The sequence below is a fragment of the Sinohyriopsis cumingii genome, chromosome 6, assembly GCF_028554795.1.
Source record: "Sinohyriopsis cumingii isolate HCF-2022 chromosome 6, ASM2855479v2, whole genome shotgun sequence".
NCBI classification, from domain to species: domain Eukaryota; kingdom Metazoa; phylum Mollusca; class Bivalvia; order Unionida; family Unionidae; genus Sinohyriopsis; species Sinohyriopsis cumingii.
The window spans coordinates 25470159-25494511 of NC_142966.1; the positions used below are offsets into that span (position 1 = coordinate 25470159).

The 24353-nt window shown below is 32.4% G+C and overlaps 1 protein-coding gene across 3 annotated transcripts; it reads left to right on the forward strand.

Annotated features, from left to right (window-relative positions):
• The first annotated feature begins 1375 nt into the window (after nt 1-1375).
• LOC149796517 (uncharacterized) lies at nt 1376-13638 on the forward strand. 3 transcript variants are annotated; one of them, XM_089960244.1, is made up of 11 exons: nt 1376-1503; nt 2165-2515; nt 3612-3908; nt 4288-4590; nt 7801-7893; nt 8030-8125; nt 9106-9219; nt 10644-11150; nt 11598-11702; nt 12021-12124; nt 13309-13638. In XM_089960244.1, the coding sequence occupies exons 1-11, from the start codon at nt 1449-1451 to the stop codon at nt 13369-13371; spliced, it is 2088 nt and encodes a 695-aa protein (XP_089816370.1). In that variant the 5' UTR covers nt 1376-1448; the 3' UTR covers nt 13372-13638. The 3 variants fall into 3 exon arrangements, with proteins under 3 accessions (XP_089816370.1, XP_089816372.1, XP_089816371.1); XM_089960246.1 differs by having other exon boundaries at nt 4288-4350; XM_089960245.1 differs by lacking the exon at nt 11598-11702.
• Nucleotides 13639-24353: the final 10715 nt, after the last annotated feature.

The following is a 24353-nucleotide window of genomic DNA, read 5'->3' on the forward strand; positions in this document are numbered from 1 at the left end:
ACTAATTTTAGCAAACCATGTCCAAATCAGGTAAACAAGATTATATTATAATATCTTGTAATAGAATAAACAATCTTTAAGGCTGACAAACAAACAATACAATTAAGAAAACTTAAATCAGATATACGTAGCACCAAAAGAGGTAATATTTTTCATAGAAAACTATAATTTAGCCACGTTTAATGTTCTTCCCTACCTGTATTCCTGTCCCCAGCGTAATGTCCGATGATGTTGTTATTGGAAATATTTACAGTCTTCTGAGAAGGGAGAGGCCTTAATGGTTGAAGTAGAGAGACTTAAAATAGAACATATATTTCAGAGAATTGCTTACAATTATGAAATTGATTTATAATTAATCTTGCTACCTTACTGCGTAAGAAAAATCAAATGATGATCACGCTAATCTTGTGTAGAAAACCTATTTAATATATTATAACCATTCCAACAACGTATGTGTATCAATTTTGTATCGTTATGCATTTCGTTAGAAATGTTGGTATCTGTACAATTTCAATAATTCAAAGACCATACAGATATAACTATATAACTAACTAACCAACAAAGTCTCTCTGTCTCTCTCTGTCTCTCTGCCTTTATACATACAAAGATATATATATATATATATATATATATATATATATATATATATATATATATATATATATATATATATATATATATATATATATATATATATATATATATATATATATATATATTTCTGCTATATTATTACCTTTCTGATGTGAAATAGAAAGAACTAGTACCTGTAAAACCTAGCTACGATTGTGTACTCAGTTTTATTGAAAAAATATATAACATGCTTTAAGCAAATTAATATAGGTGACGCACTAATATTATTAAGATACTATGTTATTACTACTAATTCTACGATATATTCTCGAGAATGAACATAGCGCGAGATCGCAAACTCTGTATCGTTACAAAATGTTAAAAAGAATATGTTGGTAATGTAAAACTTGAGCACAAAAACGAATAGAAAGGCTTAGAAATTCATTTTGTTGAAATTGACCAAAGGTATAGATGCTACAATATTAGTGAGCAATGGAAATTAAAGCTATAGCTATTAATATAAGGGGGTACGGTCTCCAACTACAAACTGAGACTTCACCATGAGACTAAGTATAAGAGGTAAATTTGATTAAGACTATCTGGTCACTTTCGTCCTGTTATGATTTTTCATAATCTTTAGTGAGCTATTGCGCACATTAGTTTAGCAACTATTTCCATGGTTCATAAGTCACTATTGTTCTAAGATTACAATGCTGTTTGAATCAACAATATTAGTCATTCAATTTACTATTGTTTTCACGGATTAAACTGGCTGATATTATTATTCATACAACGGCTTTATTTAAAAAGAAAAGCAGAACGCTGAAGGAGAAAACATTAAAGTATTTTAGTATTTTGAGTCTTTTGTAACAATAATGGGGACATTGTGGATGTATTTTGCTTGCTTTCTCACAGCGGCAGTGACAACAGGTAAGATACATAACTTTAAGAACTTTTATCCGGATAATTTATAATTTCAAGGTGACTCTAGAGAATTCCTTTCGATTTATGTCAAAGATTGAAAACCTTTACTTTATTCTCATAGAGATAAAAGTATTTATTTCATATAATAGAATCAACATTAACTTCAATTCCTTCTCAGTATTCAAAACATTCCGATTTTGATTTTGTTTCAATGCTAGAAATCTTCATTGACTTTAATTTAAATGAAGGGTGTACCTAATTTTGCGTACATTGTTGGATTTGATTCATTTGGTATGATATCCTTTTCTTTATCAAATATATATATTATTCCTATATTGATTATTGGAACTCCAACAATTAATTACTTCATTATTGATGTAATAAGTGAAAATACAACACTACTGTTATAAGACATTTCTCGTAAGGATTGAGTACACTTTAAATCCGGAATTTGAATACATAATCGCAGATCGTATGTGATATATCATATCAGTCTTTCTTTTTCGTTTCATCTTGAAAAATACTTTCTTTGTTGAGATATATTGGTATATATGAATTATATGTATATAGAACAGGACATATGTGGAAACTTTATAATTAGTATTTATGGTTGTATTTTTATTAGTGATATAATTGTTGTTATTTACTAAGCCTGTATTACTTACAGTGAGGTCAATGGCTACAAATGATAAAGATTTCATAGACACCGTAGCTGGAGAAACATTCATCATTAAAACATGGACATACAGTGGAATCCCTTTGTACGTTACAATTTCAAAGGACAACAAAACCGTTATGACGGCATATTTTAATGGAAGTCCTGACAGCATAATGTACAACAAAACAAATCGAATGATGTTGAAATACGATGATACTTCAAAGAAAGTCTCCTTAGTGTTATGCTATTCCAACAGAACTGACGAAGGTCTATATCGAATGGATGAAGGTAATTACGAAACTTTCAACGATGCATTCAAGAGACAAGACGGCAAATGGAATCTCCAGTTAAACATATATGGTAAGCAGAAAATTGTATGTTAAGTCACTTGTGGTACAGCTCTACACAGATCAGAAGACACAATCTCGTTCTTTTAAAGATGGACATTCTCAACCAAAATATTCCAAGTATGGAGTGGAGAACATTTTAGAGCACGTACTCAGTAACTACGTTTAAGAGTCGAACATATATTATAGAACAGAGAAGGATATCATTTAGAAGTCATTGCACGGATTGAGTACTTCCGTTATAATTAATTTTAGAATGTATTCAACGAGATCTAATCTGTTTTCAGCCTATTTAGCCTAGGTTATAAATATATTGACACGTCCATGTGTGTACGACAAGTGCAGATATGTGGTTAATACTAATACTTGTATTTGATAATAACGATCTACGCATGGACAAAATCGATGCACAATTGTTTTATGTGTATATGTACACATGTTACTTGGAGACTTGAAATAATAGAGTATGTATTATCAATATCTGCTTTATATAAACTATCCCTGGTCTTCGTGGCAAAAAGAACGACTTCGCACCCCGATTCTGTTGTTCGGCATGTAGTTATCTTGATTTGTCAAAGATGATCACCTTTCCTCTAGTTATTACTCAAAATACCATCCTTTCAGACTAAATACAGCACAACATAATTCATCTTGTGTCGAAACCAATTATATCAGAACAATTGTTTCGGAAATTCATTGCTTTCTGAAAACATGTTTAAATGGATTTACCAAAAAGTAACTGTACCGCCAAATAGCCTACATTTTTTAGAGGAAATATAACATTGTCGGAAAGTCCCAACCATGTATATAATATATTTGCACTTTTGACATCTAGCTGATACAGTTTAAAAGCTCATGGTAAAGTGACAATACACATGTAACGGTATGTCAGCCTGAATTGTTATTGTTACAGTGCTAATTGAAAGAAACTTAATTTTGTGTTTGTTAGCCTATATTTATCTATTTTGCTGCGTACAGATTATATATACTAAATGTTTCAAAGTATGTTGCATCACGATAATTCCGTGCGCATATGTATGTGTATGTGTGTATATGTTAAAGAGAGATGGTGGTATGAAAGACTCATTTCCAGATTTTATTTTGTCCAGATCCAGATGAAGTGAAGCCAGGTAATGATGGAGAGAAAACTACCCTCATACAATTGAAAACGTCATCCATAATTTCAAATCATTTATACTACTATGATCAGGTCGTTGCAGAGTTATTTCCCTTTGAATGTCACGCAACAAACACAAGACACCTCTTTGGCCGACTAAAGTGTACAGAAAACACGAACAACAGTATATACAGCATTGAAATAGAGAACGTTACGCAGAGAGATACCGGACTATACAAGATGATGAACGAGGACAGCATCATTGCGCGATGCTTTCTAAACATCACAGGTATTTGTTCGATCATCTTAGCAAACCTACCCACAACGCTTCGTCATGTAAATGCGAACCATGATCTCTACTATAGAGCATATTGTTTAATATATGATTAGACAATCTGTCAGACTATCTTCGTCAAACTGAGACAGGTAAAATTATTTTTGTAGTCAAGTAAGGTGTCGGCAAAATTCATCTTAAACGTTCAATTTTATTTGAAAGAAAATCATTCAGTATGCAGATATTGGAGAGATTGTTCTCGTGGTCGTTTAAGTGCCATAACAACTTAATGGACAACTTTAAACTTGATGAGTGCTACTTTACATATCAGCTGTACATAAAAATATAGGTCATTTATTTAGTTTGCATACAGATTTGTTTTTATTTTATTTAGACACGCCAAGATATGCTATGATCGGAGATAATGCGTCACTCAGCTGGTACTACAACCAACAAGGTATGAACCGTACGCTACGGATTATTCACCCTAATGAGGGATTAATGATGACGTTGCAACCATCCAATAAGTCAACAATCAATAGTTATTTTCAGAATCGTGTTTTATACAGCGGGGATGTATCGAGAAGCTACATGTCTTTATCTCTAATGAATTTAAGGAAGTCAGACACAGGCATCCACACAATCGAAACACTACATGGAAATAGCCTACCTGGTGGACGGAAATTGATAGTAAAAGGTAAACCTGATGTCTTATAATGAAAACATACTTGATATTCCTTTATTTCACAAAGGATATCGATCAAAGCTAAAGGAAAAATCAATATTGACAAACGGTTAAATTGCACACCTATTATACATGATAATACCATACATAACTAATTTTCATTGTTTGTAGCCGTTCGATGTTACACGAAAATACGTTAGTTCCATTCACGTTTCTCTCTTCGTCAATTTTTTCACACTATAGATATTTGATTGTTGTATGACTTACCGTGAACGAGAACTAAAACATATCATTTTTTGGTAGAACACCTAAAAAATAGTAGTGCAATAAAGAAAGATAACACAACCAAAATTAATGTCACATTTTATGCGTTTTTAAATCATGAACAAAATGTCGCAAAAATATGACGTATTTTAATTTCTATATGAAGGGATTGATAGCTTCTGTGCTCGAAGATCGAGCGTTATGTTTTGTCTATTTATATATATATATATATATATATATATATATATATATATATATATATATATATATATATATATATATATATATATATGCATCTACATATAGATATGATGAAATTGGAACAACATATCGATTTGGTATGAAACTGTTACGTGAATATCAACGAAGAGGTCCGTAGAATATATGAAAATCTTGAACATTCGTTTTGTTTTTCATCTGTTTGATTTAAAAATGTTTGTCCACGGAATAGTTACAGAATTAAAAGTATCAATATATTCTGATTTCGGGGAACGTCGATGCTTGTAAAGCACAAAGAGGTATCTATGCTCTGCCGTTGTCTCCAGTCGAGTCGAAGGTTATTCACAGTTTGAATGAATTTCATCTAGTTTTCGTAAACATAGAATTGAACTATTTATTAAATGCTTAATATACAATCTTGTGTCTCAGAATTTGATGACTTTTTATATTTAACGTAGATTTGTGAAAATTGCAATCAAATAGTATTTATTAATGCTCTCTTACATAAGAATAAACGCCTACTGATAGTGATGCAGTTTCATCGCATGCAACTAGCCCAACAATGAGCATTTTAAATTTACCTCCAAGCCATTTTAACATTCTTTACATATAGTCATCGTCATTTTGAATTCACGGTATACATGTAAGTCAACGTTTCAGTTGGAATTGAATGCCAGTGAATTAAAGGAGTATGATAATTGTTCCTTTCGATCAATACAAGATTACTCCTGCCCTCAGTTTCATATTATGATCCTAAATAACTGCAATTAATAGTTTGATTGGACTCGTTATACAGATTTCAGTTGCTTCGTATATCGAATTTCAAATGAACACTAATGGCTTAAGTTTTTATTTCCAAGGCAAAGAGCTAAAACATTTGTCCTTAGACTGCTGTAGTCGTATCGTATTGTTATGAATATGCAAACTACGGTTTCTATTTGCAAGTGTTATCTACTCGATGAATAGAGAGCTATTGTATTATGTATTGTTTGAGTCTTAGGAATTTGAACAGACATGGATTACATGCGAGTAAGACGAAGTGAGTAGATAAATATATTTTTAACCTTTTATTCCCGAAACACTAATTCTTATGTAAATTACTATATCTGAGATAAGTTCATTCAGATAGACAATGAAACAGAAATCATGTCGATGGTAAAAGTTTGTTTGTTCCCAATAAGTTTCGGTCCTGAGAGGCTTCTCTGTTCAATATAGTTGGAGGGAGAACGTCATTGATAGCGACAAATAGATAAATTGGAAAAAATATCAGAATTGTGTGCATGTCTGTTTCTTTCCGCTAAATCTGTGTCAGGACCAATAATTTTGTGGACACATATGGACAGTTTTCTTGAAGCTACTGATTATTTGGAAGTGTTGCAAGTAATTTAATAAACATATGTGTTTATTTTAGTTTCTATATGAACGAACTGATCGCTTCTGTGCTAGAAAATCTAGGGTTATGTTTTGTTTATATATATGATGAAATTGGAACGACATATCCATTTGATATGTGCTTATCCAAGAGTAGATCTGCTTTGTTTGTCATATTTTTGTTTTAAAACGTGTTTGTCCACGGAATAGTTACAGAAATAAAAGTGCAAATACATTTTGATTTGAGGAAACATCAAGGCTTAAAAGCACAAAGAGGTATATATGTGTCGGGACCAATAATTGTGTGGACATATAGGGACAATTATCTTGAAGCAAACGATTATTTGCAGGTGTTGCAAATCATTTATGAAACATGCGTTTATATGATTCCCCATCTGTCTCATCTTGTGACAGCGCCCTGTTTCAGGAAGATTTGTGTTACTCTTCTAGTACACATGTTAATGAGATGTTACTGTCAACCTTTATGATATACATCTGCATTAATATTGATTCTTCAGATGAAAAAACAAAAAACATGCTATATATAGTGTACCTTCCGTGCTTCATGCATCAACAGTTCTTCGAATTTCTTCTATTTCACACTGATACGGATCAGTTTGAAGGGTTTCTCCTTTGTATGCCCTTTTTATTTTACTCGTAATTGTCGCATGTTACTGCAAACATATATGCATGAATAGAACTCTAATTTCGTAAGAATTCTAACTGAATTGTATCCTTATTCCCAGAAAGTCTTTAATCCTTCCAAGAATTCTTTGATTATTTGTTACATCATTTTCGTGCGTAATAATACATCATTACGCCCTATTTTCTAATATGTTTAAAGGCACACGTGTATTATCTAGATATAAATATATTTTAGAGTCTATAACTGCGTAATTGATATTGTATCTAATGAAGTCAATGCTCTAGTCAAGCAATATAAATAGCCTTATGCTTGATAGCATTTTAAAACAAATGTAAGCAATTCATTTAACTGTTTCACTACTTTATCCATTTAGGCTCCACAACTCGTCAACTAGTATCATAACGTTTGAAACACACACAAGATTATTATTAGACCGATGTGTATTTATAGTATCTACAAAGGTGAGCAGACCTTCTTTAAACATTGCTAGAATGCTAAGATATTTCGGTAACTGCCATGTACAATACATTGTTTTCTGTTCTGGTAAATAACTACGAAATGGTGAGAACGCAGAGACCAAGGAAATTGGCAACCAATATTTGCCCTATAATTATCAAAAGTGGGAAATCATAGGTTGACCTTTAGCTAAGAATACATGTCTGATAATCTATATTTATTATAATTATAACATATTGCGTTCTTTTTCTAATTTTTAACTACAGATTATATGCCTACAACCATACAGAGCTGTGAAACACAATATCCAATCTCAACCGAGCAGTCAACCAATAATTGGTTTAGTTCATTGGAGCCAGGTAAGAATGTTTTCACACAAATTTTACACAAAATGTATTATTGTTTCCTTTCAGGTCTTTGTCATTCCCTACATTTCACTTAAAGTCTTAACTGAGAAAATACTATATGACTGTTTTTTTTACCTATCATCTACAGGTATTAACATAACAAGCACGCCGACTATCGTTACACTATATGCAAGGTCAACTGGGAGTTCAACCGCAAGGGTTTCTCGGTCATTGGAACCAAATGGTACGTTTACAGTAGTGTTTAATGAACATGTAATACAAATATTTTTCTTTACCAATTTGAAATATCGTCAAATTGCAGTCATTTCTTGTACATATATTTACATTTATGAGGTTTAGCTAAACTTAAAACGATTACAAAAATTGAAGATAAACCATGGCAGCATATTCTTTGAAATCTGTGTCTCAAAATACGATGTGCAGAGAGAGTAAAGTGAGACGAGAAACAAAAGGGAGAAGAATAAAAACAGACAAGGCTATATAAGGATAAAAAGTGATGAAAAACATCTCGGTTGAAAAGGAGGCGAGTTTCATTAAGGGACAATACAAAACATACATATAATCACATAGACGTACGCAAAGTGCTGCAAGAGTACAACAAGCACATTTCACAATAATGAAGAGGTATATATATATATATATATATATATATATATATATATATATATATATATATATATATATACGAATTAAAAATAACCTGTATTGTATTATTATTTGCATTAACATAGCATTTCTGCTTTCTTTTATCAAGCATTCTTCTATAGAATGCAGGGACAGCACTTTCCGTTTTGTCTGGATTATATTTATAATTCACTCTATCTTTTTCTCTCTCTCTCTCTCTTTATATATATATATATATATATATATATATATATATATGTATGTATGTATATATATATGCGCATGTTGCAACCCTTTTAGCTCTTTTTGATCACTTGTCTGAAATATTCTTACATTATGTTATTTTAATCATCATCGCGGCTTACGTGTTTTAAAAGTTTATTATTTTCTACCAGGTAAATCAATTTAGACCGCAGTCGTTTAGAGCCTACCATGATTGTATAAAGTACTTATACAGACTGAAGGTTAATTTGTTTAAATAGCACAAAAAATATGTGATCTAGTATAGCTTGATATACCATATCAGACAAATTTGTCAACAATGATATAAGCGCTAAGATCAAATTATATATATTATAGCTCCTACTTCTATCTACTTCATACCTGTCGTCACCGGATTGGGTGCTTTGATTATAATGATGATCGGATGTCTGATATGGATTCAACGCAAAAATCACCGTCATCTGGTAGCAGGTATAGCGACTACTTTTCATCACCCTACCTATATCCATTTGCCATTCGTTGTACATTGGCAACACCTAGATGTTCTCAATATTGCCCAGTATCAAGCTTGTTTTACATTTTTTTAATGTTCTTGTTCGTGGCATTTAAACATTCGATAGAAACATATCAAAACATGCCAAACATATTTTTGAAATAGTACGAGTTTAGTAGTTTCAATAGTGCTCCGTTTAAAGTGGTATTTGAATGGTTGAAATATGTACCCTCTTGCGTAGTAAGTAATTGACTTTATGTGTCGTGCAAATTATTACTATAGTAAGTACATTGACTTTGTAAGTACATTGTATATTTCCTTCATTCTGTACATTTTAGATGAAATCTGTTTCATCGATAATGTATCTAAATGCACCACATCTATTAAATTTATTTTAGGCAGTAATAATGAAGCACCTAATGATAAATAAGTAAATATAATATAGCAAGTCCTAAAATAGTTCCATTTTAACTAAATAATAGTTAGTTAGTGTACTTGAAATCTAAATAAATTCGACCAAAGCAAGCATTCATGTTGAGACTTTAATTTTCCTACTTGTTATGCACTGGAATGTGAAATATAGAAACGTACTAGCGAAATGATTTTAACATTTTTTTCATTCCTATAGTTTCAAATGTGAAAAATACATACTTATAACTTCATGTGTTCACAAATGCCCATAGACGCTTGATTATGCATAGTCACGTATGCAATTTCTGCAGCAACCTAAACGAGGACTTTGTGATCTGGAATAATTTACATGGAACTGCATTACATTCTGACGTAGAAATTATTATTTTGCCAACTACAACTGACTCGACGACGTAAGCGTCTTTATGAGTTTATTGTCGTTTACTTTCTTGTGAAAAATGAAAAACCCGCGGTGATGTATTAACAAATTTAAATATATTTGCAGTCAAATTATAATCAGTCTACAAAATGTCCAAAATGTGACTTACTGCGACAGATTAGATGATCTCATTCCTGCCGGTCTCTTAAATCACTAATATTCGTATGACCAGACAATGAATGTAAAGTGAATTCATGAAACTGCGGATGTTGTTTTGGTCGCAAGAGTGTTTCTAATCTTCTAAATGTTGATTCTAGAGAACGTTTGATGAGCATTAAAAATAAACTTTATTTTCCTTCCTGAATAAATATATTTTCCTTCGTATATAGAAACGCAAGCAATATTCTCCACAGATGATCAAATTTTCCGTTTAAAGCAGATACTAATATGACTTATTTTCGTATGAACAACAACATAAAGTAGCAGAAGCTGATTTGTTAAATTGTAAAGTGATGCTTACGCCGATCTGCCTACAGTACACATAAAGCAACATTCAATATTTTCCCACTGTTATGTTTTCATGACTTTAAATTTTTGTTTTTTCTCTTATAGTTCATCGTCGTATCCTTGAGAAACCTGAAACCACTTCCTTCGCAACGCCGTCCACACTAAGGAAACCGCATCAGATACACTTAGCAGAGGACGAAAGGACAGGTCGTTCACTTCCTCAATTAAACACATCTCCCAATTCGATACGTGATCTTCCCTACGCATTCTTCCCATCGACCTCGGCCTCTTTCGATACTGCATTTTACAGCACGTATTCGCTGCAACAACTGGAAGGTGACACACCTAGACTAAATAATATCTCAAACTGCAATGATTCACATGGAAGGTCTAATGAGAAGATATTGGTCAGATGCTTTGGAGACATTGACACGGACGAGAATATGTTGAACTCGAGATCATTGGCTTGGCCCTTGATGTCAGCGGAATGTTGTACGGAACAAAATTACAGTTGTATCGCGGATGGATGCGGACAAAGATCAGTTTCTCAAAATATTGAAGCCTTATATGCGAAAGTCAAGAAGAAGCCAAATCCGTCATCAAAAAATACTAGTATGTACATTTCATTTAGCCGATGATACTAGTTCATTTTAAAGAGTACATCGTGCATTACCTTAGCCTTTGTCAATACTTTTGTCTTCTACACGACTAAACTTTACATAATTCACGCCAATGTAATTACTTCTTGCAAATGTTGTTTCTATGAGATAAGGTAATACAATCAACTTTATATTTCGTTCTAACGTTTTGGTATTTTGCTAAGACCAACTTTAAACATTTGTTTGTGTTTTCGTTTCCCCTAACGATGTTATAAACACCGACTTTATTAATAATTTATCCACAATTTTAATCGCTTCGTATCAACCTAGTCATTGTTGTCGTCGACATAATGACATCAGCAGTTAAATATATCTGGCCTAAATGTATTAACTCACTCACACATGAAAACGTTCACTCCCTCACATATTTACATCACTCCTTGCTTTGTCAATACAATAGCCAGTGTGTGCGAGAACGAATACGAGTTGGACGACCTTGTCAAGACTTTCAAAGTTGATGTAATAGCTTCTGGATCGACCATAACTCGGATCCATTCAAGTCACGGTATGTACGAATATTAACACAATTGCCAATAATAGCAGAAAACGGGTTTTACAGTCTATTGCAATGAAAGATAAATTTAAACAATTAGGATGAACTATAATACAGGTGTGAGTGTGAACATGATGTAATTTGATTCCACACTCAATTTGTGTCTTCTGAACCAGTGATATATTTACCGCTAAAGTAATTACATATAGAACCAAAAGTATAAACAGATGGGTAGGACCTAAAAGTACTTCTCCGTTCGTTCTTGTTCATTTGTATATTTTGGGCAATGACTGTTAGTCAAATACATGTTTTAATTTTTTTTTTTACTAGGAACACTTAGCAAAAGGAATGAGATTGTCCATAGAACTATAGAAGACAATGAATATGAAACATATGAAACTGTTATTAACTGGAGATCTTATGAATCTGTCCAGGTAAGTGGATTTTGTAATATTTACAAGTTTAAAGGAGCGAGCATAAGAAACCGCAAATATGTGTGCGGAATTTGGTAGATATCGGAATGGTTCATTCTTTTATATCAAATTTATTAATTGTATATTGTTAGCACATGTTGATTATTAACTTCAAAATAAACAAGACTTTCAAGAGCTAAAAATGCAGTAAATTGAACTAAAATGTTCTCAAGCTTTGTTAGAGACAGTTCTAGCGAAATAATGTTTAATTTCCGTGGTAGTTAATATTCGATTGAGCCTACGTTTACACCGACCGAACACGAAAAGCAATATTATTAATATAACAATCATCATTTACTGTAAACATAATGTAGCCCTTCATACTGTGAATAATGTGCTTAAAATTTCTTTGTTATTGTACATTATAATTTATTATCATTTCATTACTAAGCAAAAGTGAGCGTATCATTTACGCGTAAGCATGAAAGGTGAGGCCGATGTCGCAATATCAAAGTATCAGAATTTGACTACTGTAGTGTTTACGCTTGGTAATTTGGGATTCAGTTTTCTTTTTGTTCTTTACTGTATTAATTGGAAAACTATTCTTTTTAATTTATTTTGCATTAATCATGTTTATTTTTTCAAGTTATTTACCTTGTCGATCAGTTGAATTTCAAAATTAAACCGCATTTCCAGAACTGAATTAAAAATCCGATAATTTCGTATGCCACAAGAACATAGTGGTTATTTAAATATTCGCCGACAATAAGTGGCTAACAATTAACTGGCAAGGAACATCTGGTCATTGGTTGGGCTGTTAATGATATGTGCATGTAATAATTACTTTTATGAAACTCAGATTTCAGAACTGCGACTCGACTATTTTAAAGATCTGATTTTCGCATGATCAGTAACATCAAATATATGCACTGAGAAGTGGTATACTCAAATGTCTCAAACGTTATTTCCTTCCGTTCAGTTCGTTATTGTGACCATTACTTATGATTTGTAAAACGTTTATCCCTTGTTACTTATTTGTATTAGAAATATAGTTGATGAATTGGAAAATATGAGCTCAAAAAATTCCTCTCGATCGAGTGAAAAGTCACGTTGCGTTAAAGAACTAATTAACTTTAATTTACTGCCGCGTCCTAACTTCGTTTACATTGCAAGTAACAAAAGTTATTTAATATTATTTTTTCTAGGTGAATGAGGATGGAGATACCATGGCAATGAATGATGCGAAATCCACGAAACAACAGGTGTGAGCTGTCATCGGTTACAACGATTACGCTGACATTAATTTATAATTACTGATATCCATTTTTCCTAATCAAACATTACATGAGATCATCGCCCATTGCGGTGTGGTTGTCCTATTTTGAGTAAAATGATAGATTGGAGATGGAGTTTCATGTGTATAAAAGTACTTTATTGCTTTATGTATATTTTGTTTCATTCATAATACAGTTTTAATTATCAAATCATAATAGATATATTTGACTCACACGGAAAATAAAGCTTTATTAAATACATCTTTGAATTTCTCAATCACTGGATGTGTTATGTATTAATTTATAAAGTTTGGATCTGCCTTGTTGTACCTAATAATATCATTACCGCTGTGTTGCGCTTATGCAGGCAAAATAAAATTCTACCTATTCCTCCTAACCATTAGTTAAAATTTTCACATTCTGTACGCAAGCCAGTGTAGTGAGAAAATCGCAGAAAATTCAGTCGGAATACAACGTAATGCAGTCATTAAGAGTTTTCGGCAGGTAGCGTTTTACAACCAATATAAATCGGTGTGACAATGGTGTTACTTTTCCACTATGAAAAATGAACCAAAAGTTAAAATAAACCAGAGCCATAATCACTGAGGTTTGTATTGCGTACGGTACAACAGGTTTCATACCTATATCAATCAATCAGCAGTACCGAGTGTTTTACATGTAAGCTAATTCGTATTCTCCAGGTTGTACAGTATATAACTGGTATTTATTAAATGCTCATTTTTTTCCCCGTTAACTTTACATTGACAGAATCGTTCAGTATTCCCCGATATTGAAAGCGCGATATTATACATATAGCATTCACGTGAATAAAAGAACTACTTTCTTTTGTAAATAAACAATGGACTCAGACGCCAGCACTTTTGATTTGTAAACAAACCATGTACACTCGCAAAAGAGGCTCTTTAAGTTGTGGTTGTTTATTTGTTTCTGAATGAACTTAAACATATTTCGTGGACTGCAAAAAACCCCAGCTGTCTTGACATTTTGCGTTGATGCAATGTTACCGATTTAGGCTAACTACCTTGTATAAATGACGGATTAGGTTCTTACAAATAACAATGCATACACTTTTTTCTTTAGCTGGTGATAAGAATGGCAAAATAAAATATACTTAAAGTTTTACATCCTGAATTTCCTTAAAATGTTTTTTCTTAATTCTGCAAATCTGAATTACATGAGCCATGTCATAGGTTTTCAATCTGGATTACACATTTCGAAAGTGTGCTGTAATTTCGATGATAAGTACAATTGCATCCTCCTTACTGCACTCAAAATGAAATACAGATTAAATTCCATAGCGTCTTTTTGAAAATTGCAATTGAAAGACTTCATATTTTCCCCACGTTATGATTTCAAATATTCAGTGACAGAAACAGAAACACATTTGCAGACGTAAACACGCTTCTCCCGCGCCACTTCAATCCGATGTATTTCATGTATAATTTGCACAGATGAATCCAGTCCAAAATCACAAACTTTCGTCGAATCGAAACAAAACACCAAAATATATTCACTCCAGATCAAATGGAAAAGTCGTTGCAATGCCCAGTCATTCACAATATGACTGCAAATTTCAATTTTAACTAGACACGCCATTTTCTTTTCGAAAGTTATGTCGACCGCGCGACTAAGTTCAAATTTTCTGGGCGGAGCTATGTGCGCATTAATAATGATGTCATTTTGTAATGTCAAATCTGCGCTTGTCTATTTAGTTTGGAATACAGCATTCATTCATTTACGTTGTGTCTTGTAGTGTATTTTGTTTATATAATTAAACCTTAGGTTGAATAAAAAAAATGAGCATATAAGTTCGTGCAGTATTCATTCCGAAAACTCGTTCCTATTTTCCCATACAAATGCAGTAACCTATAAGTACTACACTACATCTAGTGATCTGATCAGTCTAATAATTGTTATTAAATCAAAATATTGACTTGGTAAACATGGTTCAAATATAGGTTAAATTTCGTATTTTGTAATCAGTGTCTTTTCTGACAAAAATAGTTTCCAAATTTACAAACATAAATAGACTGACGTTTTTAAATGTACCTTGCACACCGAGACATTGGAAGAATATTTGACAGTCGACATAGGCTGTTTTAATTTCATCTTAGAAATTGAATTAAAATTGGGCTATCTGAAACTGTACTTTCACAGTGAGAACACAGATTCATCTTCGAATTTCCTGTTAATGTTACTGTGATGGGTGCTCATAACATTTGACACATACTAAATACCTAAATAAAACAGATTCACGCCAACATAAGCATTCCTAGATTCTTCTCCAAATATAAAAATAGCCCCATATATTTTACATCAGAATTTCCATTTGATTCAGAAGTTCGACTCTGAATAGAGTTGTTCAGATTTAGACTGCCAAGCTTATCATGCGCTACACAGTTTCCAGGCATATATGCGCGGTCATCCGTACGGATCATATATATATTTCGAATGTATTTATATAGCTTCCATTAGTAAAACTTCGGCTATTAATAAAACAAGGACTGATAGGTCGAAGATAAATTTTGTTTAAGTTTGCACGTACTTGGTCAATAGTATAGTGTTGAAAATGATATAAATAATTGAGGTGAAACGATAGGTCGAGTGTCCTTCAAGCGAATACATTTCCAGCGAAAAGAGGTTTATATGACCTACCCCACAATGTATAGCCCCATGATTGGGTTTAATTGTCTTAGGTCAACACTGACATAAATAATTTTTCTCATCCACTTTTTCAATTAAATTAAATTAACCCTTCATGTTTGCAACATATTAGCAGATTGGACACATATATCATTAATCAGGTATTATTATTGTTTCTCTTTTCATATAAACGTTATAGTATCGTGTACGTGTTTAAATAATTCTGAATACCTATGCAAATATAATCTAGCTATTTGTGATACTCTTAGAAAATATTAAAAAATAGCCAGGACAAGTCCGTAACTGATGCCATGACACCAAATAATGCTCAATGTCATTTCTTTGTGAATTGGTGAAGGGACCAAAATAAACATTTTTATCTGAATGGAAAAAGATACAACAGCTTATGATGGAGATGGAACAATAATCGAAAGTTAATGGTGATATTTACGGGAACTTTCGCTAAACTATAGTTATATTCTAAAACCTACTGTATACGTTCATGCTAATTAAACAATAAAAGAACTTCAGATAAATAGTCGGATATGTTGTCGACCTAACCTTTATATAATTAGAGTGAACATGTCATATTCATAACCAAGTGTATAGTTAAAAAATTTGTTAATTGCATACTGCAAGCAACTTTTACTAGAATAAAGCAACACAGCTGTGTTTGCATGCAAATATATGTTTTTTCTCTCAGTACTAGTGGATAATGAACATATGCCTACTTGACATATCGTTTATACACACACACACATACACACACACACACACACACATATATATATATATATATATATATATATATATATATATATATATATATATATATATATATAAAGAGAAAATGATGGAATATATTATCAAACACTTTTGAGAGTTAGTAAACATTTCAGTAAAACATTAGCTTACCGTGGGAAAATAATAAATCGCCTAGGTCGCAAAGACGCTATAATGCACTCATATATAAAATCATACCAAAAATGGACGAATACGCGTGAAAGTAATGATGATATGAATCAAGACATAAACCTTAATTTTGGACATTTTCATAATCGTACAGTAGTATATTTACCCAGTTAAACTTTATACATTCAATCTTCATGTGCTACAATTTCTGCGTAGCATGTCAGTGAGTATTAGTGACGTTTTCTTATTTTGAAGATATCCCAAATAGCTCATCCGCGTTTGGCAAAGACATCACTGTTGCGACCGTGAAGGGCCCTGAGACAATTTATAAATGTACACAAAAGAGAGATCCATTGCTCGATGAATACGAAAACCTTTATTATAATAAATGTAAAGTCTCTGATAATAAAAGACCCTGAGAAGGTCCAGTGACCCCATACATTTTGAATTTTGATTCCTTTGGTACAATCACCCGTAAATGATATCGAACCGTTCGATATGAAAGGCTCATAATTCTCCATAATAAAATCAGACTTGAGTTCGTTTGGCGTAATAAATATAGTGCTTCCAATACATGACCCTGAACCTAGACCTTTTTAAAATAAGTGCACGAGGAATAAGTCTGTCTCGATTGTGTTGTTTGTTTTCCAATTTGGAACAATCAGAAAAAATGTGCTATTTCTCAGTGCAATTTGATTACGTGGTAAGTGATAAAGATTTCTGATCTACCTTATCAAAAAATGATTTCTTATTGTTGAGCCAGATTTAAATTTGTAAATGCTCGTTTTTAGATTGAAAGTTTTTTCGGTTTAACCAGATGTCTGCTGTGTGGAAGACTTATTCATCATATAATCCTGATAAGCTATGGAATCCTCGTCATTAGTATGAGCAACATTTTTTGAAGTTTCCACCCTGTCCTTATCAAGTTAAGTCTTAACGTCACTATGGACCCAATTAATAAACTCTTCAAATAATATCATTTGTCTGTGATTTTTTAATCTGGACCATCTTTATGGGCTAAGCAAAAATTATCATATAATTGCTCTTTATATTTCGCAAAATCGACACGATTGTAATCAGCACCTTCCTGTACTGAGAGGGAAGCGTTCTTGTCACGACATTTGCCAAAAAGTGTACCTTGTAATAAAAGAGTTCATTCCTCCCATGGTCACTTCCAATTTGCAGTAAGCTTCACACAATTTTGAAACATGTATCTTCTTCCTTTTCTTAAAAAGGAGTAGTACTAAACTAATATTCGAATTAACATCAAAATCTGAATTAGTGTCTAAAGTGGGGATAAACATTTAACTTGTATTTCGTTATCAAGATTGAAAACATTGCACATTAACCGCTACAATCACGACAGTTACGAGCGCGATCAGTAAACTATATATATGTGTGTGTGTGTGTGTGTGTGTGTGTGTGTGCGTGTATGTGTGTATTTCATGTGGGTATGTCCTGTCAAGGAGCGTAAAATGTTCTTTTCTGAACCAGAAATACGCTTTGTTGCTGCGACTGATATTTCATTGGGATATCATTCATTTATTCAAATTATGTATTCATTAGAAATACAAAGTAATAATGTATAATTTTTGGAATCTTGAAGTAGTTATTCGGCAAAACAAAAAAAAAAAAATCCCAGGTTACACTGTTTTGATTTGCATTTTTATATTCTTATAACCTGCTCTGCTTTTATACCATTCCTATTCCCGTATGTACATACACACAGACATGTACATAATGTATACATACTCACGCATATGTACATATATACAATACTTCAATGCACAAAGCTTATATATATATATATATATATATATATATATATATATATATATATATATATATATATGTTGAGACATTTACACACACATACACACACACACACACACACACATATATATATATATATATATATATATATATATATATATATATATATATATATATATATATATATATATATATATATATATATATATATGTGTGTGTGTGTGTGTGTGTGTGTGTGTGTGTGTGTGTGTGTGTGTGTGTTTGTGTTGGCTGTGCCACAGTTGAACATATGCCTTATAAAAGAGTTATCACCATAATAGTTATGTCATTGTATGCTATTTTGTCCAAATATAATACATTTTTTAAAATAACGTTGTCCATTTTTAATGCTTGTTTTATTATATCTTATTTGTTTTTTTGACACTGCAAAATCACGTGTTTTTTGTAAGGCATGGGGCATTTGGGCATTATACGGATAATATGTCCACGTATCACTACTACACCTGTTAAACATAGGTCGTGTAAGTATTGAAGCAGCATGCTTTGCTGCTTGATCCATGTTAGTGAAGATCATTGCCCCATATTTGTGTGGAGTTGAGGTCTAGATCGTTTGTTGCACATTATTATTAACATTTCGTGTGAAATCTTAATAAATGTTTATAATAGAAGTGCATTATATACTTTTCGGCGACAGTCAGGTTTTATTCTGATGCAACGAGTATTAGTTAACACGCAGTTATAATTTCAGAATATTCCTAATCAGTTCGAGAGAAATAACAATATTTAATATTTTCCTTTTTACTGATTAACAATAATCAGCACTTCAAAGTTACATATTGTTGAAAACATGCTATGAACTAAAGAACTTGTCGATTATCTGTGCGCATACAATTGACGATAGGATATAAATTATCATTTCTTAACACCATATGACGAAGCAACCGATGCTTCAAGATTATACTTTGCCCAATGAACAACAACAACAAAAAAACAACATATGTGACAATGAGCAGATGTCATACCCATGCTCTGAACAGAGAAATATGACAATTATTTATGGATGAAGATGAAATTAAATTGCTTGCAACGAAATGTTATTCTATCGTGACTCGTTCAACCGTAACTGACAGCAATTTCTAATGTCATTTGACCAGTGGATCTTGTAGACATGTAACACTTTCCTTCTTCTTGACCTTTTTCCCCGTGTAATGTTTTCTATAAATTCATCCTAAGAGAGGTCAAGTATCACCTCAATAACAGATAATGGCGTTATTTACGTGTAAAGTAAAGAAAGTACTCTAATACATGAGGTTGATAAAGCAAACATTATATAAATATAGTGAAAATGGAATTTATTGCAAAGCTATATATCGAAGAGGAGTATATGTTGCAAGTAGTGTCCTGGTTGAAAATACAGAGAACATATTTACTGCGGCTTTAAATCCAGTTTTCCTATGCAAAGGACTTTTCTGGTGCATTCATATTATTAAAGAACCATCATGCATGTGCTATGAGAAAACACTGATGGTGTCTCGCGCATAAATTTGTTCAAACTTACGTTCTAAGCGCTTAAATTAAATGTCAACCCCTATAATTCCCAGAAGAAACAGTTTCTGTACCGCACATATATTTTATTTTAATGTTACAAGCCTTTAGTATACATTGATGCAGTTTTGCAATTGATATGCAGAATCATAGTTGTAATGTTGTAAATAGTCACCTTTACATCGGACATTACAGATACATGCCAGAGTTTAGGGGATCTTCACTACGGTCAAAAAAGGACATTTCCATGCATAACTATCCGTATATCGTGAAAATAAGTGCTCCTAATTAAAAGTATGAATATATTTCCAACAAATTACATGAAACGGCAAAACTATCTTACGAAAAGAGCTTATTTTGTTTACTTGCATGAAAGTGGTAGACAAGATGTTTTTGACATGCAAATATGAAAACGACCATTGATACAATTAGTTTTGAAAGAGGTCATTTTTACAGATATGTGCTGAAAAATATAAAATGAAAGAAAGAAGGGGATGACAGTCACTATTCACCAGGGAAATACTCAAAGACAGAAGGCCTGAAAAATATAGTTTGCCATGAGAAAGGAGCTTTTCAAGGAACACAGTTAGGCCTTTATGCGAGAGAAAAACAGTGAATAAATTTCAAATTTAAAACAGAAATATGGCTGCAATGCTGGACAGAATCATACAGTTAATGATGTGAATATATTTCACTCATAATGTTAACGTTTGCCTGAAACCAGATGAGATTACAAAATCGGCATTCAAAGATCAATAGTCGCGCCTACATATGAAGCAATAAATGAAGGCAACGGGGCAAATGTATGAATTAACCTTTTTATATTATCTTACTGTAACTACATCTGCGGTTTCTACATTCAAAACATTCTTGCTGGTAAATTTATTAATGCCCTAAATGCTAACTTGAAAACTTTCAAAATTCAGTTTGATACTATAATAACACATTATGAATCTAAGTATGTTTAAATTCTTTTTACTTGAATGTGTACCTTTTGATTGATGTTATAAATGTGTGCCCTTTTTCAACATTAATTTTTGCAAGAGCTTCTGTTTATCATGCATATATATTTCAAATGGAAAATTGGAAAATAGGTTATGCAATACTGCTCAAACGTCCCCCAGTCATATCGATTGTAATGAATTCATCTGACTGTGACCTTCTGAATGCGATAGTGTGGGAGTTTATTTCTGTGGTGTTTTTTATCCGCCTTCCATATGTTTGGCAATTGACCCAAATATAACTGTTTTCTCTATTGAATTGCATCTGATAGATCAAAATGTAGCATCAGAAATGAAATATCTGGCATCAACATCTTCACAAACACTTCACATTGCGAAGAATAACCATTTATTCACTTATTAGAAAAGCAATTATTTTCAGATTTACGTTTGTACTAGATAAATTATACACTTGTGTTGTGTAAGTTAGCCTGATGACTACTCTATTGCAGTATATTTCAAACATATATTCATTGTAGTTCTCCTGTTTTCATCTCTTTTTTTCTTATGTTTTCTTCTTGTGTTCTAAATGTTTCATTATAAATGTCAAGATAACACTGTTTTAATTGGGGTTAAAATCGAAAAAGCCATGCTCAGCAAGGATGCAAATTAAAAATATTGTAACTTAATAAAATGTGATTAGCAGGGCTCATCATTAGGGAAGCAATTTATAAGGACTCTGCATTTACAGCAATCAACTACATATTCAAATGATACCATTACAATCAAGTTGTATAATATGGAAGTAGAGACAGTATACTGTGGACAAATACAGTTAAAGCATCAGTAATCAATAAAACAGACGGAACACACTCAATTATTTGAATTAAATATTAAGGCAGAATGAAATCACATAACAAATCAACATAAGCGAATTACCTTTAGCAATTTTCAAGCGAAACATTGGCTCGGATTCAATGCTCTTATAACGAGTGTCAATCTGCATACCATTGAACAGAAAAGCCAATTGTATTTTAGACACTTTCAGATTAATCAACACTTTCGAGGAATTAATACCCGTGGAAAGACCGTATTGCACAGCCTGTACTAGAGACTGCATCCATCTGGATTTCCACTACATTGTCTGTCCAGCCTAATTCACTGTTCAACATCTGTAAACAATGAATGTGGTTAACCAGCAACGAACAATATTATGGTATGAAAGCTCTTCATAACAAAGACAAAAGAATCGTGAAAATTATTTGGTGAAGTATTTCAACCTTTTGGGAGAGCGTAACCTCTTTCGCAACCTCTTGTGATGTAAATAAAATAGTGTCAACCATTGTCCTTGGGTGTAATTTAATTTCATAATCGCTCGATTGAGACCAGTTAATGCAGACTACTATCAGTGAGAACGAATAAATAGGCTGGTGATTACAGGTGTACTCATTTATTAACAAAGAATATCAGTTTGCCCTATATTATGTTTTTATCACTGCTAACTAGTTGACTATATGTAATTAATTCGTTTATTTAGTTTCCACCCTAATATCTTTTAAAGAATGCATGAAAATATTGAGAATATATTAAACATAGATGATCAAGAAAATTATGTTTCTTGTTGGTGTAAATTTTATACCTTGTAAATTGTTAAATTTAAATGAATAAAGACGTAATATGGATCGCATGTACTCTTACGCGAATACAGTAAATGGAAGGCTATGTTAATATTCCTTTTAATGAGATTAGACAATCTTAAATCAAAACCCAATGTTGTAACAATTGGCAAGGAAATAGTCGCAAGATGATATAAGTTTACCCTATGTTTTATACTTTGAAGCAGTGGATATAAATATTATCGTGCATATCAGAACGTATATTTTCTATAGCTACATTTTAATCGTCAGCAAGTTTACATTTAAAATTGTTTCTACCAGGATTTACAAGTGACACATATATTTCACATTATACACATTTTGTTATATATCTGCAGCTATTGTAGTAATAAATATTAAGTTTTACAATGTTGGGTAATGAAAGTAATGGAAATATCGAAGAGAGTTGTAGAATTTGCTTTTCTTTGATACAAATACCACAAGAGCTTTATCTAGAGGAGCTATTGACAACAATATTTGTACAGATTTTAATGAAAGATTTAAAAGAGGACATTGTCTCACTGATGTTGACAGACAGGTGCCGTTTTATTTTCCATTGTCTAGTATATGTGGTTCATAGCATGCGACACAGTTTTGATTTAGCTTAAGGGAACGAAACAACGAAACATTATAGAATAAGCATACAATTAACGCTGTAAGACGTAATACAAACAAATTACACGGCTCAGATACATTCACGTTATCAAAAGCGTAAATTAAATAAACTGCTGAAGGAAAGAAACATTGCGATGTTTTTTTGCAAACCTGGAAAAAAATAGGCGACGGATTGGTTCTTTCCTATATTACAGCTACTTGAAGAGGCAATATGTTCTCTCTTCTACGATTTTATGTCTCAGATTGTTTCGATCGTGTAGCATAAAAATTACTTTTGGTTGTTTCAACAGTCTGGGAGGTGTTTCGAAGATTGCCGCGTTCTGAAATTTAGAAAGTTCAATCTTTGTATTGTCTATTCAGGATGATATGATAATGCTACAGGAGGGAATGGAATTTGATTTATTTGGAATAATGTTGTGTATATAGGTTGAAATACAACATAAAATGCAGGGATCATATGGTTTTTTACCGGAACGTGAAGGCATACTGCATGGAGAGCATTTCTCTGCAAAGCATTAAAGGCGGCTCGTTCGCTTCAGCGAGAAGGCTTTCACACGTGGATATCCTAAATGCTCTCAGAGAGAAGCATATTCCTTGATTGTGAATTGGGTCATGCATGTACTGACATGAATTTCTGGCTGAACTATAAATATAGATGAGGGCAGACAGCCTTATAGACAAGACCGTGCAGGTCATTAAGTATTCTTTACTTCCATTTTGTAGCATAGGCTTTTACTAAATTAAAGAAAACCGCTACTAAATGTTCATTCTGATAAAAGCATCGCGAATAAATGTTGCTAGGCCAACCAAGTGACCATTTAAGTACGGCCTTATCGAAAACCACTTTGAAAAGGAGGTATTGAATTATTAG

Coding starts and splice junctions, on each gene's coding strand:
- LOC149796517 (XM_089960244.1), top strand. CDS start 1,449: ATGGGGACATTGTGGATGTATTTTGCTTGCTTTCTCACAGCGGCAGTG. Junction 3,909..4,287: donor ATGCTTTCTAAACATCACAG/GTATTTGTTCGA, acceptor TATTTTATTTAG/ACACGCCAAGATATGCTATG. Junction 11,151..11,597: donor TCCGTCATCAAAAAATACTA/GTATGTACATTT, acceptor TCAATACAATAG/CCAGTGTGTGCGAGAACGAA.